General features: G+C 47.6%; 1 protein-coding gene and 1 pseudogene across 2 annotated transcripts in view; both read right to left on the bottom strand.

Moving 5' to 3' along the window:
• Positions 1–5,416: 5,416 nt before the first annotated feature.
• Positions 5,417–6,235, bottom strand: LOC108581592 (annotated as a pseudogene). The gene has a single exon (XR_001893962.3). The product of XR_001893962.3 is annotated as an uncharacterized LOC108581592 (transcript).
• LBH (LBH regulator of WNT signaling pathway) overlaps positions 5,417–17,696 on the bottom strand; it is a 28,785-nt gene continuing 16,505 nt past the window's right edge. The window contains exon 3 of the mRNA XM_003908465.3: positions 5,417–8,025. Within this exon, the coding sequence (XP_003908514.1) occupies positions 7,837–8,025 (189 nt within the window). The 3' untranslated portion in view covers positions 5,417–7,836. The remainder of the gene's footprint in view (positions 8,026–17,696) is intronic.

Raw genomic sequence — 17,696 nt, 5'->3', positions numbered from 1 at the left:
CATTTGTTCTAATTCTACTCTTTTCCAAAATCAGTGTATATTTTGAAGTCCTCTGACCTCAGCTTCCTCGTCTGTAAAGTAACATTAAAAACATCCACTTTGTAGAAAAAAGTTATACTCATTGAGCACATTCTGGTAAGTATGGGGGAACAGTGACTGGAAGGAAACCAAAATGCAAATAACTGATATGTTACCATGATGGGATTTGAAAGATGAAGTCCCTAAATTTCACTATCTTTTATAATTTCCATCATTGCTAAATGTACTTTGTGCAAAAGCGAAAACATTATGTATATGAAAACCCACACTTTCTAGAAGTGTGATGAGAATTAGAAGAAATGGAGGTACACCAGTACTCTGTACTTGGCAGCCGCCAGTAATAGAAAAGTGTGAATTCACAGTTTTCTGACTGAAAATGGCAAAGGAAATACTGCAAATGAATTGCATGTCAAAGTAGGACCTTCTATCCAGGTAAACAGACAGAAGGGAGTAGTCTAATGAATATTCTGGTTCCAAGACTATACTGATGATCATATCACACACAAATCACTAATTTTTGAAATTCTAAAATAAAGGATCTATAGCCTCAAATTTATCTAGTTGTAGGTCAGTCACAGTCCCCTCTGTCTGACAGATACCTCTAGCTAGTGGCACAGAGAGAAGACTGAGCCTTATGGGAAGGTGTGGGCTCCAACTGCTGGATGGTGGCCTCAGCCTGCCTACAACCCCTTCCATTCATTCCCTCATCCCTGTTCTCTGAGGCCATGCGGAAAAAGTCTATCATCATCATTATCACGGTTATGATGATAAAGGCTGAATTTGTTTCCTATCGTAGCTGTTAGCAAATTACCACAAACTTTGTGGTTTACAACAAATTTATTATCTTACAGTTCTGGAGGTCAGAAGTCCAAAATAGTTGTCACTAGGATAAAATCAAAGTGTTGGCAGGGCTCCATTCCTCTGGAGGCTCTAGGGAGAATCATGGCCTTGCCCTTTCCTGCTTCTAGAGGTGCCTGCATTCCTTGACTGGCAGCCTCTTTCTCTGTCTTCAAAACCAACAGCATTTCATCTTGACATCTCTCTGACTCACTCTCCTGCCTCCCTTTTTCATTATGGGGATCTTTGTGATTACATTGGGCTCAAAGATAATCCAGGAGCTCCCTAAGCCAAGGTCAGCTGATTAGCAACCTTCATTCCCCTTTGCCAATTAACATTACATATTCACAGTTCCTCAGATTAGGACATGGACATCTGTGGGGGTGGAAGACATTATTCTGTCTACCACAATGGCTAACATTTCTTTTTCTTTTCTTTTTTTTTTTTGAGATGGAGTTTCATTCTTGTTGCCCAGGCTGGAGTGCAATGGCATGATCTCAGCTCACCGCAACCTCTGCCTTCTGGGTTCAAGTGATTCTCCTGCTTCAGCCTCCCGAGTGGCTGGGATTACAGGCATGCACCACTATGCCTGGCTAATTTTGTACTTTTAGTAGATGGGGTTTCTCCATGTTGGCTGGGCTTGTCTCAAACTCCCAACCTCAGGTGATCCGCCCGGCTCGGTCTCCCAAAGTGCTGGGATTAAAGGCATGAGCGATTGTGCCCGGCCTCACAATGGCTAACATTTCTTGAGCACTTACTATATGTCTAGCAAAGTTCCAAGCATGTTACTTGTAATATGCATTTAGGTGTCACCACAACTCTATGAGTTAGGTACTTGTTTTACAAATGAGGAAAGTGAGGCATACAGAAGAAAAGCAACTTGCTTAAGGTCACACAACTAGTAAGAGGAAGGGCTGAACTACAGATCCAGGGGCCTGATCTCAGAGCCATGCTCTTAGCAACAATCACCCTTCAGTAATTTAAGGACAGATGTACAAACTGAATTCTACCTAATTTTTTTTTTTTTTTTTTTTTGAGATGGAGTCTCGCTCTGTCGCCCAGGCTGGAGTGCAGTGGCCGGATCTCAGCTCACTGCAAGCTCCGCCTCCCGGGTTCAAGCGATTCTCCTGCCTCAGCCTCCCAAGTAGCTGGGACTACAGGTGCCTGCCACTTCGCCTGGCTAGTTTTTTTTGTACTTTTTGGTAGAGACGGGGTTTCACCGTGTTCGCCAGGATGCTCTCGATCTCCTGACCTCGTGATCCGCCCGTCTCGGCCTCCCAAAGTGCTGGGATTACAGGCTTGAGCCACCGCGCCCGGCAATTCTACCTAATTTAATCCTCCTCTGACGATCCAGAAGACCTTTCCGGATATGACAGTGCCTCAGGTCCATTAACATCGACTGCCACAGGCCACCAGTTGGGCAACTTTAAGTGGGCTGACCAGTGGATTTCAGGGGCTGGGATGCCTGGTGAGCCTGCGTCCTTCCCTGAAGGCTTCTCACAATGGGCACCAGTGATTCTGAAACCTACCTTCATGAGGACCCATGAGGCACTGCTCTGTGGTGTTTGCTCTCATCTTTCTCTTTCTCTCTACTCCAGACATTCTAGCTTCATAGACATTCCTCAAAAAGATGGAGACAATCTCTACCCCAGGGCCTTTGCACTTGCTGTCTCCTCACCTGGAATCTCTTCCCAATTGACTCAAAGCTCAACTGTCATTTCAAACAACTTTCTGCCCAAGGATCCTCTCTTTAAAGAGGAGTCAGGCAGAGCTATAGACCCACCCTGATGAGAGACCTTCCTCCCTTTCCTCTCCAATCTTTGGTGGGCAGAGGCATTACAGTTCTCTTCTCCTTGCCTTTCCCCTCTCAAGGTGATGAAAAAAAGGAGGCAGACTGAAGGAGCTGAATCTTGTCTTCACGTTGAAGCTCCGTTTGTATCTGGTGTCCACAAAGGACCCAAAGCAAAAAGCAGGAGAGAGGAGGCACAGGTTAGTTCCTTAGCCACTAGACCCTCAAAAGAGAGACAGAAAACATCCTGACTTGTGACTACGGGGTGCTCAATCTGCACACCCCTATGCAGGAGTTATTAGTCTTATCTCCATTTTACAGACAAGAACACTGAGGATCCTAGACATTAAGAAAATGGCCCTACAGCACCTATGGAGGGGCTGCACAGGACTCAAATGCAAGACAACTCGAGTAACACAGCAAAGTCAGCCAGGTGCCACCCAATCCTTCTCCTTTGGGGAAAAGGAGGCAACTTGGGGTGAAGCAGGAGGGTATTGAAGCAACTGGCTAACCATGAAAAAGAATGATGAAACTTTTTTCCAAACAAATAATTATTTTGTTTAAAAGTCACATGGAGACAGTGGGTGACAGAAGTGAAGACTCATCTTGCATCACCAGGGGCTATTTTCCTATGGATATCCAATTGTTCCAGCACCATTTGTTGAAAAGACTTCCCTTCCTCCACTGAGCTGCCTTGGCACCTTTGTGAAAAATCTGTCAACCACACATCTGTGGGTCTATTTCTGGACTCTACTCTGTTCCACGGATCTATTTGTCAACCTTGATGCCAACACCACACTGTTTTGATGACTGTAGCTTTGTATTAAGTTTTTGAAACTGAGAACTGAGAGTCCTCCAACTTCATTTTCCTTTTTCAAAGTTGTTTTGGCTAGTCTGGGTTCTTTCCATCTCCATATGAGTTTCAGAATCAGATCATCAATGTCTACAAAATAGCTTGCTGAGGTTTCAAGTGTGTTAAGTCTATAGATCAGTTTGGAGAGAACTGACATTTTAACATTGAGTCTTCAGATCCATGAACATGGTAGTGCTTTCATTTACGTAGGGATTCTTCGATTTCTCTCAGCAGTGTTTTGTAGTTTTCATCGTTTTGGAGGTTTTGCATATCTTGCATCAGAGTTACTCCTAAATAGTTTATATTTTTGATGCTAATGTAAATTGCATTTTAAATGTCAATGTTCTGTTATCTTTTTTTTTTTTTTTAAGTCCTGGGATACATGTGCAGAATGTGGTTTGTTACATAGGTATACATGTGCCATGGTGGTTTGCTGCACCTGCAGCCCATCATCTAGGTTTCAAGCCCTGCATGCATTAGGTATTTGTCCTAATGCTCTCCCTCTCCTTGCCCACCACCCCCCGACAGGCCCCAGTGTGTGACGTTCCCCTCCCTGTGTCCCTGTGTTCTCATTGTTCAGCTCCCGCTTAGGAGTGAGAACATGCAGTGTTTTTTTTTTTTTTTTGTCGTTGTTACCAATATATAGAAATGCAGTCAATTTTTGAATATTGAACTTTGATCCTGCAACCATGCTAAACTCAAATTTATTAGTTCTAGTAGCTTTTTTGTGTAGATTTCATAGGATTTCCTACATAGATGATGTCATCTGCAAATAAAGACAGTTTTCTGCAGGGGTGTGTTCAAGGAGCCTGCATTCTAATAAATTCCATCTTCAGGCTGCTGGAGAAAAATAAAGGGGCAATCCATATGAGGAGGGTAAAGTCCTGCCAGTTATCCTTGGGGCAGCAGATCCGTTGATCTAGTTGTTTCACTAAGGCTAATGTTAAATTGGGTCATTATTTTGTAAATCCCGGCAGACACCTTCAGTACAAACCACTGGATTTTCTATACTTACCAAGGTTAAGGAACTCAGAAGAGGGCTGGGTGAAGTCAAAAAGGGCCTTGGGTTAGAGAAATGCCCCCAAATCCCTTCTACGAACCACTATTCTCTCACTCTGACCTCCACAAAGCCTCCTTCCTGGTCTCTAGGCTTTTCATCTTGCCCCCTCCTATCCCATCTCCATCGAGCCAGGTGGTATTAAAATGTAAAGCGGACCATGCTAGGTCCTCCCCTTAGAATGGAATCTAAACTCTCAGCCAGGACTGAGTAGCCCTCTTGCATGCTTTCCTCTTCCACCACCCCACCCCATCTGCCAATCCCTTGCCAAGCTGTTCTCCCTGTTGGAATCCCTTTCTGATGCCCCCAACTCCCCTCTGCTCCCTGCCACCTAGTACCTGGTTAACTTCTCCTTGTCACTGCTTCCAAAGACCTTCCTGACCCTCCCAACTGATGTTCACTCTTGGGGCATCCCAGTTTGATCCTGCCTTGCACGCATCATATTCGCCATTTAATTTTTCACTAAGGCAGTGCCGTGAGAGCCAGGGCTATTGCCATTTGTGACCTTGACCTCTTACCAATGCCTGCCAAGCAGTAGGTGCTTGGTAAATGCTTTACATGATAGCCTGCGCTTGCCACATGCCCACCCACTCACCCTCCAGCCTCTGTGAAGGACCTTCTGATATGTCTTGGGTTTTTCTTCCTTTAGAAGGGTAGTTTACACCTTGGCTGTGGGTTAAATCCCCCCCCAGTGAATTCGCCCCAGACAAGCCATCAGGTGAACTACATAAGGAGCCTCTCTTGGGACTCCCTCAACTCGGCCTCCTGCAGGACTTCATCTTGCTCCTGAGCTCACTCCGTTCCAACGGAACAGGAAGGGAAAAAGGAAACCAGACCAGAGTGGAAAGCATTTTCAAACTTTATTTACAACTGTCACAGTGACAAAAAGTAGTTTGGAAAAAAAAAAATGCTAGTTTCTCCCTGAGCCTCAAAAAAGAACAGACAGAAGTTACAGGAGGTTCATCTCACAACAGGCATTTTTACTGAAATACTAAGAATTTTTTCAATACAATCAGTTAGAAATACACACAAATTACTTGGGGGGGGGGGGAAGAGGAGGCCAGATAGGAGCTCAGCCACTTGTCCAAGAGCAGCTGGGTCCCCCCAGCAGGCTCCACCACTGAGGGTCCTGACATTAGCTGTCAGCCCCTGGCCTGCTCAGACTGCAAACGGTCATACAAAGTGGTCTAGGGACCAGCAAAAAGAATAAACCACCCCCATAAACAGACACATACACAAAGTAGATTTGTTACGCAGTTTACAAGCACGTTCCCATCACACAGCAAGACCGGGACAGGTGATTCAGGGGAGCAGATAAGGGAAGACACCAAAACACAGGAATTGAAAAGGCAAGACCCCCGCCTCCGTCCGCTAGGGGAGGCGAGGGAATGAGAGTACGGATGAACCTCTCTCTGCAGCCAAAACAGAACGAAGCGGGGAGCAAGAGAGAGGAAAGCCCCTCCCGGTGCAGGCTGCAGGCCTCTCCCACTTCTGCGAGGAGTTGGAGGAAGTTATTGCCATTGATGTGTGTCACACAGGCAGACAACAGAGGGAGGAAGCAGGGGGTGCCGGGACCATCGGCTTCCCAGAACAGAATCCCGCAGACTGCTGTGTCCACAGCACACCCTCGTCCTCCTGCCCCGGCATCCCCAGAGCCACAATGACCTTGAGGTATTAAATACAGCTATATACACATGTCCAGAACTGAGGGTCAACCTGGACTGACTGGAGACCTGAGGGGACAAGCTGCATGCCTTGGTTGGCCGAGTTTAGCTCAAGGAAGGCTCTGAGTCCACCTCTTGGCCACATGGTACTGCTCTCGGGTGGACTGAAGCGTTTGTCCTGCAACCTGCTGCTTCAGATGGCTCTTAGCTACGACAAGAAATGCTAAGTCCAAAGGCCAACTTTCTCATACAACTGGTGCCCTTGCAGGAAGCAGTGGGAGGTGGGGAGGGATGAGGACCACTGTTGAGTAAGGACAGTGCAGGTCCCTTGCCATGCCTCTCTTCTGCCCTTGTCCAGGAACAACATGGGGAGAAGCCAGGGACCTCATGGCATCCTTTAGTCTCAAACTCGACCCCAAGGCTGCCACGAGAGCCTTGTCCCCACCATGCAAGTCACCTCCCCAACGAGACACAGAAAAAGCCACGTCTGCTCTCCACTTGGCAACCACAAGAAAAACAGACCAAGAGCCCCCATGAGTGTGAGTACTGCAGCTGGGCAGACTGGCGGGAATCCGCAGCTGAGCTGGGGACCCATGTGCCCACGGCTGCTGTGGCTGGGGCAGGGAAGGTGGCGTTGAGGAGGAGGAAGGGCCGGCCTGGGAGAGCACACCCACTCCACCTTGGGAGCAAGTCTTGGGAGGGCAGCAGTTGAGGGAGAGACCTTCATGCCAAGTGTCCACCCTGGGGCTTCCAACAAGGGCAGGAAGTGCTCTCACTACTCCTAAAAAGTGCTGGGAAGCAAAATGGATATATCAGGGAGAAAAGCTGAAAAGCACTGCCTCTTAAAAACCGATCACCTTGGCTATGTGAGCCTACCACAGCTGGGAGCAGACAGGCCATGGAGAAGAATGGGGTGACCTTGCCTTTCCTGCACATCACCTCCAGCTGGCTTTGCAGGCAGCCAATTGCTCCTGCTCTCCTTTCCTCTCCTCCCTGTCATAGACCAACACACCTGAAATGAAAGCAAAGGGTGGGTGGGTGAAACTGGAGAGAGAGATGAAGACCTTGTTTTCTGATGCACCAGCAGCCGGAGTGAATGTCTGCTGAGCGCATCCTGGCTGCAGTTCTCTGCTCAACGTTTTCTTAAAAACGTGTATTTTTTTCTTTTGCCTCATGTTTGTTTTCTTACCCCAAATGTTCCTCGCTTGCTTTGCACATGCCCCACCTCCCACCCACCAAGACCCATTGGAATCCCACCACTGCCTCTACTAGGCTGCCTGAGTTCAGATAATGATCTCAAAAACAGCACTCACTCCCCCCACCCCCTAACCCCCTGGCTCTAAGCAGCTTCCTTTCTCAGAGGGCCTTGCAAATTGTCAGAGGGCTCCACTGCTCGGCAAGTTTCAAAAAAAAAAAAAAAAAAAAAAGGACAAGAAAAGAAAAGAAAACCAACTCGGTGATCTGCAGCTGCAAAACAGAAGCCTCGTTTGACATTTTCAGAACGATTGTGGCTCACTCTCTTCTTCCGTCACGATGGGAAAAACACAGTTCAGGAACAGATGCTGGCTGGTATGACCCATGGGAGTCCACAGGGACTCTACTGCTCTTTATTTTCTTTCGCTGTCTCTTCGCAGTTGTCTTGCTCATCCTCCTGGACCAGGAACTCCTCAGGGGGCCACCGGAGCTCCCCGCTCTCCACCTCCCCTTCTGTGGGTTCCACCACTATGGAGGGGAGGCGGTCCTTCAGTTTGCAGCAGCGGTCAAAGTCTGACGGGTCTGGGAAGATCTGAAAGAAAAGCAGAGCAGGTGCCTGGTCATGTAGATATTTGAAAACAGAAATTCCATTCCTTCGTTGCACATCCGTGTGGCATACTGGGTGCATGCCGTAGGCCAGGGACTGTGCTTTGCACTTGGGAGGCTGTGGGGTATATAAGGCGGGAGCCACGGGAGAATATTCTGGGGCAACATAGGAAACTGTCCCTCAGTCAGACTCTGATTCTAATCCTGAAGCTGCAAGTTTGGGGGCAGTGCCACTGAGTTTAAAGGTTGATGTGACTCTGTTTGGACTCTGTATTTTATTTTCAGATAAAATAATCCCAAACCATGTTATCCACAGTAAGTCTGGTCTCTCTCTGCAGGAAGTATTTTACGCCAGCAGTGCAAAGAATACAATAGGTGCCATAGCATTAAGTACCTCCCGGAATAATTATTGGCACTAAGTGAGCAGGCTACCAGGTGCTATACATATATTACTTCCAACCCACACAGTCATACTGAAAAATAGGTGTTGCTAATGCTGGCTTAAAGAATCTCAGGCTTGGAAGAGTAGGTGGTCCAAGATTAGACAGCCTAAAAATGAGTGAGGGATGGGATGAGATTGAAAACTGGGTCTGGGCTGCGCACGGTGGCTCACAACTGTAATCCCAGCACTTTGGGAGGCCGAGGTGGGCGGATCAAGAAGTCAGGAGATCAAGATCATCCTGGCTAACACGGTGAAAACCCTAACATAGTGAACTACTAAAAATACAAAAAAAAAAAAAAAAATTAGCTGGGCGTGGTGGCGGGTGCCTGTAGTTCCAGCTGCTCGGAAGGCTGAGGCAGGAGAATGGCCTGAACCCGGGAGGCGGAGCTTGTAGTGAGCTGAGATCACGCCACTGCACTGCAGCCTGGGCAACAGAGCGAGACTCCATCTCAAAACAAAAACAAAAACAAAAACTGGGTCCGTTCGATTCCCCTGCCCCAACACCAGCCTGTCCCTCAAGTAGATGGGTCCTGATCCCATTGCAACTGTAAAGTCAAAGCCAAATCCTGATGAAAGGCATGGCCCCCAGTCACAGGTGGGCTGGAAACAAAATCCAAGGATCCTTTCTTTTTCACCTGTGAACATTCCTGGCTTCTTGCCAGCTCTACACCTGAAGGACTCTACTTCTTCTTCCAGAGTCCCGTCAACCAGGCTTTGTTTTTTAATGCCTACTCTGTGTCCTGCCCAGAGCTGGCAGAAACCCCAAACCTGGTTATAAAATCAGGGTCAAATCTGGCTCTGCAGATTCCCTTTGCACACACTGCCCTGTGACTACAGCTGACCCAATTCTTTGTCCAGCAGTTTAAGTACTTAATCCGCTGGGCTGCTGGTCCCTGCCATTCACAGCCCTCAGTGACACACCCCAGAGCTAGAGAGAAGAGCTTCTGTCTGCGATGCTGGGCTCACAGAATCAGGCGCTTGGCACCTTCACGGCCATCTCTTCCCACCTCTCCATGTGGTAGATGAGCAAACCAAGGCGCCAGAGGGGTCAGGAGACCTGCTCAAAGTCATACAGTGTGTTCATGGTGCAAGAAAGGAAAGCAAAGCTTTCAGTGGGTGAAGACACATTCCAAGAGATCTAGGGGGCTGCCTGCTCCTGCCTGCACCTTGATCCAGATGGGGACAGGCCCATGGCAGCAGACAGGAGTCCTCCATTACCAGGACATGGAAGAAAGGCCCTTTTACAAACTCAGGCCTTCCCAATTCTGTGGTGCTCTGAGGGTGCCCGGTCTTAACTGCAACCCAGACCCAAGCAGTGCTGCCCCAGCCAAGTCACGCTCTCACCACATCACAGGCCACGTGGGGCTTCCAGGAATCATAGGCCTCAACGAAGCCTTCCCAATCCCTGCAGACGAGTGATTATTAACCATTTATCCAATAAGGCCTATTGCTGGGGATTAAGCCTTAAGCCAGCTGTACAACCAGGCATCATTAAAGACTTAACGAGGCTCATAAAAGGTATCATAATGGCAGCCAGGAGGAAAACAAGCCCAGGGACGGGCTGGGCCAGTGTGGGTCACGGAGGCAGGGGGACAAGGACCCCAACTCTGGGCTTTGTCTTCCTGACCTGGGCGGCCTAGAAGTCCTGCCCTCGGACGGTGCTGTGCCCGGACGCGCATGTGCCGAGCGAGGAGTGGCCACGTGGGCTTTTTGGGGGTTTCCTCATTTCTTGGGTGAAGTCAGAGCCCCCCACGGGCTGTGAGTACACAAGGCACCCTCCAAGCATGAGCTTTGGGAGTGGGTGTGAGGGACCCTGATGGAGGGAAGTCCACTACAGGTAACAAAGCTCTTTCAGACGTCACCTCGTTCAGGGCTCACTGTCACCCTAGGAATAGTAAGACCTGGGACTCTGCAGGTCACATGGCAGAGCCAGGATTCAAACCTACATCTGCTGTTTTCAGTGCCCGAGCCTTCTGGAAAATGGATTAGGCTGGGCCTTGACTGCCCAGGCAGCTGTCAGGGCCCCAGCCCAGGAGGTGAGCTTCCCAGTCCCGATGCTTGTTCTAAACCTTCAGGATCCAAGACAGCACCATAAGCTGTCAAGAGGAGAGGGGCACCTGCCCTGTGCAGAGCCTGGCCCTGCCTCCACCCTCTGACCTCACTGCCAGGATTGTGCCTGCCTGTGCCAGGGCCACATTGCCAGGGCTGGGAGAGTGAAAACCCAATTCTAACTATGATGGCCAAGGAAAAGCAAAAGGCAAGACAAGCAGGGCAGGGCCAGCAAAAGGAGGAAGGGGAGAAGGGGGAGGAGGAGGAGGAAGAGGAAGAGAAAGAGGAGGAGGAGAAAGATAGGAAGAGGAGGAGGAGGAGAAGGAGAGGGGTGGGAAGCATTGGATTTCATTTCAAGCTGGAAATAGGTCTTTCATTAAAATAAGGAGAAAAATCTAATGATGATGATGATGGATGAAATTTTTGCTGAGCAGAATCTCAGACCTCAAAATAGTTCTAGTCACCACCCCCAACTTATCCACAGTTTTGCTTTCAGTTACCCATAGTCAACTGCAATCCCAAGATAGGTAGGTACAGTGCAGTAAGATACTGTGAGAGACAGAGACCACATTCACATAGCTTTTGTTGCAGTATGGTGTTATAATTGTTCTATTTTATTGTTAGCTATCATTGTTAATCTCACATTAAGTCTAATTTATAAATTAACCTTTATCACAGGTATGGATGTATAGGATAAAAAAAACATAGCATATGTGGGTTTGGTATTATCTGGGGTTTCAGGCAACCACTGTGTGTCTTGGAACGTATCCCCCAGAGATAACGGGGACTACTGTAACCCTATTTTGTGGATAAGAAACCTGAAGCACAGAGAGGGTGTGTGACTTGCTCAAAGCCACGCACCTGGGAAGCGGCTGAACTGGGATCCAAACTCAGACCTGTAGGACTTCAAATGAAGCATTCACTTGATAACAAGGGTAAGCCACACAACCCAGGCGCTCACTATGTCCTTGACCACCATTGTATAACTCTAGTCAAGTCCTCTCAACCCCAAACGCCTCAGTTTCTCCTTTCGAGATGTGAGGTGACCTTCTTGTCTCACTAGATGGGTACAAGTTCTTGGCAAATATAAAGATGATAAAATACTTTGAGGACAGAAGCGAAATTGAAACTATAATGTCCTCTTTGGAGCAGTTTCAACAGAACTACAGTAAGCATCCAATCTCCAAGCAAGAGGCAGTCATACATACACAGTAATTAAAATAATTCCAAACAGCGCCATTCATACCGAGAGCTCCACAATTAAGTCTTTAAAGTCCTTGGAAGAAGTCTGAGAATTGAACTTTTCTGATAGTGCTTACTGCCAGAGGACTTTGCTCCCTGAATTGCTTGAAGCAAGCACTGTTTAAAAAAAAAAAAATTTTTTTTTAACAAAGCCTGTTAATTGTATTTTTAAAAATTACTATAATAATCAAACCCTTCCATCAGAGATCTTATTTTATTATCAGATTATACCCATTTGGGCCTCAAAATTGTAGCTCTCTCCAAACACAAAAAGTACCCAGAACCAACAGCTTCTGGTTTCCTTACAGACAGACAGAAAGTCTTGCAAAGTGCTGCTGAGTAATTTGCCAGCACAATCTTATCTCTGACAGCTGCTTCAGAGGCTGACCCCGAGGAGGTCAACATTTTTCCACTAAGTCATGCTTTTTAATCATCTAGGCAGCAGAAAAATGAGAGGTTGCAACTGCAATTTGACGGGTGGGGAAGGCAGTGGAAAAAAGGACTTGAGTCAGACTTGCCAAGCACATGACAGGTAGGGTTGAGGCGGCAGGCCAGCCCGGCATGCTGCCTGCCTGCAGGAACTGTCAGGGAGTAAAGAACTGCCCCTGTTCCCAAAAGAAACTGCTTCTGGTTAAACCTCTTACCCCAAAGTGCTCCTTCTCTCTGTACTACAGAAAGGCAAAAACAAACACAAATCATTGTCCCTTCTCTCTGCGGCGCTCAGAGCCATTTCCCACCCTCAGCCCAGGCTAGGGCAGGTCTAGAAGCATCCACCGCCAGCTGTGATTCTCCCACCCCTACAGCTTCCTCCCTCTGCCAGCCCTGGACTCCACACCCAGCAGCCACATTGAGCTGCCAAAGCTGATGGCTGAAATGAATCGAATGGACACCAAGTGTTATTAGTCCATTCTCATGCTGCTATGAAGAAATCCCCAAGATTGGGTACTTTATAAAGAGGTTTTTTTTTTTTTTTTTGAGACGGAGTCTCGCTCTGTCACCCAGGCTGGAGTGCAGTGGCACCATCTCAGCTCACTGCAAGCTCCGCCTCCCGGGCTCACACCATTCTCCTGCCTTAGCCTCCTGAGTAGCTGGGATTACAGGCACCCACCACCAAGCCCGGCTAATTTTTCGTATTCTTTAGTAGAGACGGGGTTTCACCATGTTAGCCAGGATGGTCTCGATCTCCTGACCTTGTGATCCTCCCGCCTTGGCCTCCCAAAGTGCTGGGATTGCAGGCATGAACCACTGCGCCCAGCCTAAAGGAAAGAGGTTTAATTGCCTCACAGTTCCACATGGCTAGGAAGGCCTCAGGAAACTTACAATCATGGCGGAAGGGGAAGCAAACACATCCTTCTTCACAAGGTGGCAGGAAAGAGAAATGCCGAGCACAGGGAGAAAAGCCCCTTATAAAACCATCAGATCTCATGAGATCTCACTTACTATCATGATGAGAACAGTATGAGGGTAACTGCCCCCATGATTCAGTTACCTCCGATCAGGTCTCTCCCACAACACGAGGGGATTACGGGAACTAAAATTCAAGATGAGATCTGGGTGGGGACACAGCCAACCCATATCACCAAGTTCCATCCTTTGCAAATGGAATGAAGCCTCGACGTTCACACACACCATGAACCTTCCCAGGTCTTGCATGCCCCACAATGTAGAAAAGTAAGCACCATTCTTGTCTCCTTAAGCTCACCCTCAGGCCCAGGATTCTCTGCTCCAACAGCCTCTGCTGTTGGTGGGTCAAACAAATGCCCTGGGCTTCCCTGGACCATCCTGCTGCCTTCACCACCCTCATACTAAATCATCAATCCAACAAGGCAACCACTCACCACAAAGGGCCAAAGTTACTTAAATTGATGTTTATATTATATCACATATAAATTTCTGTTAATAAAAATTAAATAAAAAGGTTAGCTACCTTTCTTATTTTTTATTAGTTTTTTTTTTTTTTCTTGAGATAGGGTCTTGTTTTGTCACCCAGACTGAAGGGCAACGGCACAATCTCGGCTCTTTGCAGCCTCAACCTTTCAGGCTCAAGTGATCCTCCCACCTCAGCCTCCCAAAGTGCTGGGATTACAGGCATGAGTGCCTGGCCATGGTGAGGGTGAATTTTACAGGGGATACCTCTTCGGAGGCATCCTTTGCCTGGTGGCCGCCAGTCCCAACAAGCCCCGGCATTTGGGGAACTCAGATGAATTCACTTGAAAGGTCAAGGGAGCTTCAAGACTTTGTAGCAGGAAGAGATGGTCTGTAAGATAGTGGATTTTCTGGCTGTATAGATCAGTGCTGTCCAATAGAATGTTCTACGTATGGAAATGCTATCTGCGCTGTCCAAGACAGTAGCCACTTGCCATGTGCGACTATGGAGCACTTGAAAGGTGGCTAAAATTGGCCAGGCACAGGTGGCTCATGTCTGTAATCCTAGTACTTTGGGGGGCTGAGGTGGGAGAACTGCCTAAGCCTGGAAGGTTAAGGCTGCAACGAGCAGAGGCTGTGTGACTGCACTCCAGCCTGAGTGACGAAACAAGACCCTACCTCAAAAAAAAAAAAAAAAAAAAAAAAAATTCTACTGACAATAAAAAACAAGAATGTTGGCTAGAAGTTTATATTTTATTTAATTTTTATTAATAGAAATTTATATGTGATATAATATAAATATCAATTTAATGTAACCTTAACTGGCCCCGTGTGGCGAGTGGCTGCCTTGTTGGATAGATGATTTAGTACGCGGACTACGAAGGCAGCAGGATGTTCCAGGGAAGTCCAGGGCGTTTGTTTGACGGACTAACAGTGGAGGCTGTTGGACCAGAGAATCCTGGGCCTGAGGGTAAGCTTCTGGAGACCAGGAATTCCTCAGCAGGCTTCTTGCTTAGGCATAAAAGTTGCCAGTGAGCCAGTTCTCACCCAGTTCCTGTTTCGCCCATGGAGGAGAACTGAAAGGCAACACCAGGGCTTCAAAGGCCCCAAATTTGGGGAGCTGGCTATCAACTGTCTGCCTGCACGCCAGGTGACCTAAACCTGCCTGCCCCTGGGGTGGGAGAGGAGAGAGATGCCTGGCACCTGGCATGGAAAATGTGAGCAATTCTGGTCAGAGCCGCCCTCCCCTGAGTGTGCATCTCTCAGCCATCATCTCTGACAAACAACCTGAGCTGGCCACAAAGAGGCCGAGGGCTCTGCAAAGAGCCGAGAGATGCTAATAGGGAAAGCGGACACCAGCAGGTGGAGGAGATGAAAGGTGGTTAACAGGACACAAAGGGCTAATTACCAGCTCTGCAAGCTGAGACCTCCGGAGCCTGGACGTCTTGCTCTTTTTCTCAAGGGTGGAAAGAGGAAAGAGGAGGGCCGGGGGTGGAGAGGGAGGGGAGAGAGAGGGGAGAGAGCCCGAGATACATAACCAAGCTAGCTCCCTAAGGCACTGTGGACAAAACCACACAGTAAGCCTCTACCCTCTCTTGTTGCAGAGAAATAAGAAAAATCAGCCCAAACCCACTCAGGAAAATTGCTCTTCCCACAGGCAGACCACAGAGTCTGCAGGATCTGGCTTTTTCCTCGCCTCCATCTCTTATTATCTCTATGACCCTGGTCACATCATTTTATTGCCTCTGAGCCTCAGCTGCCTCCCGAGTAAAATGAGAAAACCGTTTCCACTTTACGATATGGTTGGCATGGTCACAGTGCTGTGCCTTGAGAGCCAACACAGTGCCTGACAGGCTCATCGAAGCGGTGGCCCATTCTCCTCCTCTATAATTTGGGTCAGTGCTAATGCTGATCTTGCAGGGCTTTGAGAGAATCAAATACAGGTATGTGTGAACATGCCCTGTAAACTCTACCTTCCTAATGATGGTTCTTACTAGGTAAAGCTGGGGTGGAGCATTTAGAGTGAAGAACCAAGGGGTCAACAGCTGTAGCTTGGGACAGGAGCAAATAGGCAGCACTCCTGAGCTTGTGCCCACAAATCCTAGGCCAAGTTCTTTGGAGAAATGGCTGCAACTTCATCACTTCCCTCCCCGTGCCTCTGTTTCCCCAGGGCATGGATTAGGCCTGCCAGAATGAAAACCATGCCCTTGTCACCACCCCACCCCTCACCAGAGGCCTTCCTCTTCTTCTACCTCTTCCTTCTACTTACTCCAGGGGCCTGCCCCTCAGCTTCCCAAAGTCTGGATTTCTTCTCCTGGAGAACAACAATGAACTGCCTTGTGTGTTCCTTCCTTCCTACGAGGGGCTGGCTTATAACAATGGGCAGATCTCTACCAGCATCCTGCTCTGCCAAGGGATGAATGAACAAGCAGCAGCTAATTCAAATAAAAAACACACCTGTTCTTTGCCCCCTAATAATGTGTGAAGGCAAGAAATTCAGTTTTTGAAATACTTGCCTCCTGCTATTTTATTATCATCATTATTATTATTTGCATTTTACTGGCTTTTCCACGTGGAATGTGGCTAATAAGAACAGAAAGAATTGTAGCAAAGGGCAGCAGGGCTACTAACTAGATGCAGGGAAGGAAGAATATTCTCAAGTCTCTACTCAGAGACTTGTCCACTCACTGTCCATCTTTAAGACTCTCATCTTCCTTAAATCTCCCCTGCACTGGGGTTACAGAACATCCACCTCACTCTATTCTGTCTTGTCCTGGTGCCTCTAATCCTATAGAGGACTTAAGCGAAGATTTAGGGCTTATAACAACTGCTGGACCTCCTTCCTTTGGATCAAAGATGCTTAAGCCTCCAGCCTTGAAACTTGAAAGAAAAGGAAATCCTTTGGATAAACACCATCTTTCATAAACATCTCTCGAACACACACCCATCCTGCGAGTCAGGAGTTCCAAATTCTAATTAATTGCACTAATTTCTCCTGCTAACTCTGGGCCCAGTGGAATGAGGAAGCTTCTGGAATGTTAGAGAATTTTTTCAAAGTTCTCTGGGGCAGTGAGAAAAGACTTGTTATCAGGCACAGATAACAAAAGACAGTTTTCAGGCACAGATGACTTCAAATATTCATGACTTTTTGACAGTATCATCACTACCTTCTTGAAAAAAGATTGGCCCCCTGTCACCTCCAGGCATCTGTGGGTGGCACATCCCTCTCTCTATCCTCCCTCCACTGGTACTACCCAAATGTCCCATGGTCACACCTCTCTCAGCTGCCATTTCTAACTATCCCCTCATTCTTTGTTTTGGAAACACAAATCTTGAATATTTAGCCTGTCCCATTGCCTTCCTTCCGTTTCTTGTCTGGTTCTCTTTCTAACCCCCACCACGTAGCTTCCAGAAACATCCCTGAGTGGAAACAAATCTCGAAGGCCTTCCTTGCAGTCCTGCCCCATGGCCTTCGCTCCACTTCCATTCCGTCTCTACCCATTCTGCAGTGCACTACCAGGACAACTCACTTTGTCCCCCCGACCCCCAAAATTTTTTTGCCCCACACAAGAAGTCTTGCTTGATAGTAGCTCTCATAAAAGAAGCTTGGAGATTTTAGTTGATCACAACTGCATCACTGAGGCTAACAACTGAAGCAAACAGGGCTATATTCCTAGAGGTATATGCCTTTCAATGAAACCATCCACGCTAACAGAGGAGCTGATGGCCCTGCTACCCTCTCATCAGGCATATCTATTTAGCCTAGGGCAGCCATTCTCCAAGCTCAATTGCCAAGATCCTTTCCGGAGCCTCCACGGAGGTAACATATTTGCATAGTACTACTAAAGATGTCCTTTGCCTTTTCCACAGTGTTAACACTTGCACTGAGGGTACAGAAAGCAACAGTGGAAGAAACTGCTGGCAGTTTGGCGAGAATTAACATAGTGGCAGCAAACCATACTTGGCATCATCAGTTGTTCCCCAGCTCACCCTCATGATTAAAAATGAAAGCAAGCAAACAAAAACAATTAATGCCCTTGACGAAGCAGTAAAAAGTA

This window comes from Papio anubis, chromosome 14 (assembly GCF_008728515.1).
Source record: "Papio anubis isolate 15944 chromosome 14, Panubis1.0, whole genome shotgun sequence".
Taxonomy (NCBI): Eukaryota; Metazoa; Chordata; class Mammalia; order Primates; family Cercopithecidae; genus Papio; species Papio anubis.
Note: the sequence above shows the minus strand (reverse complement) of the source record. Positions and strands in the feature narration are given on the sequence as shown.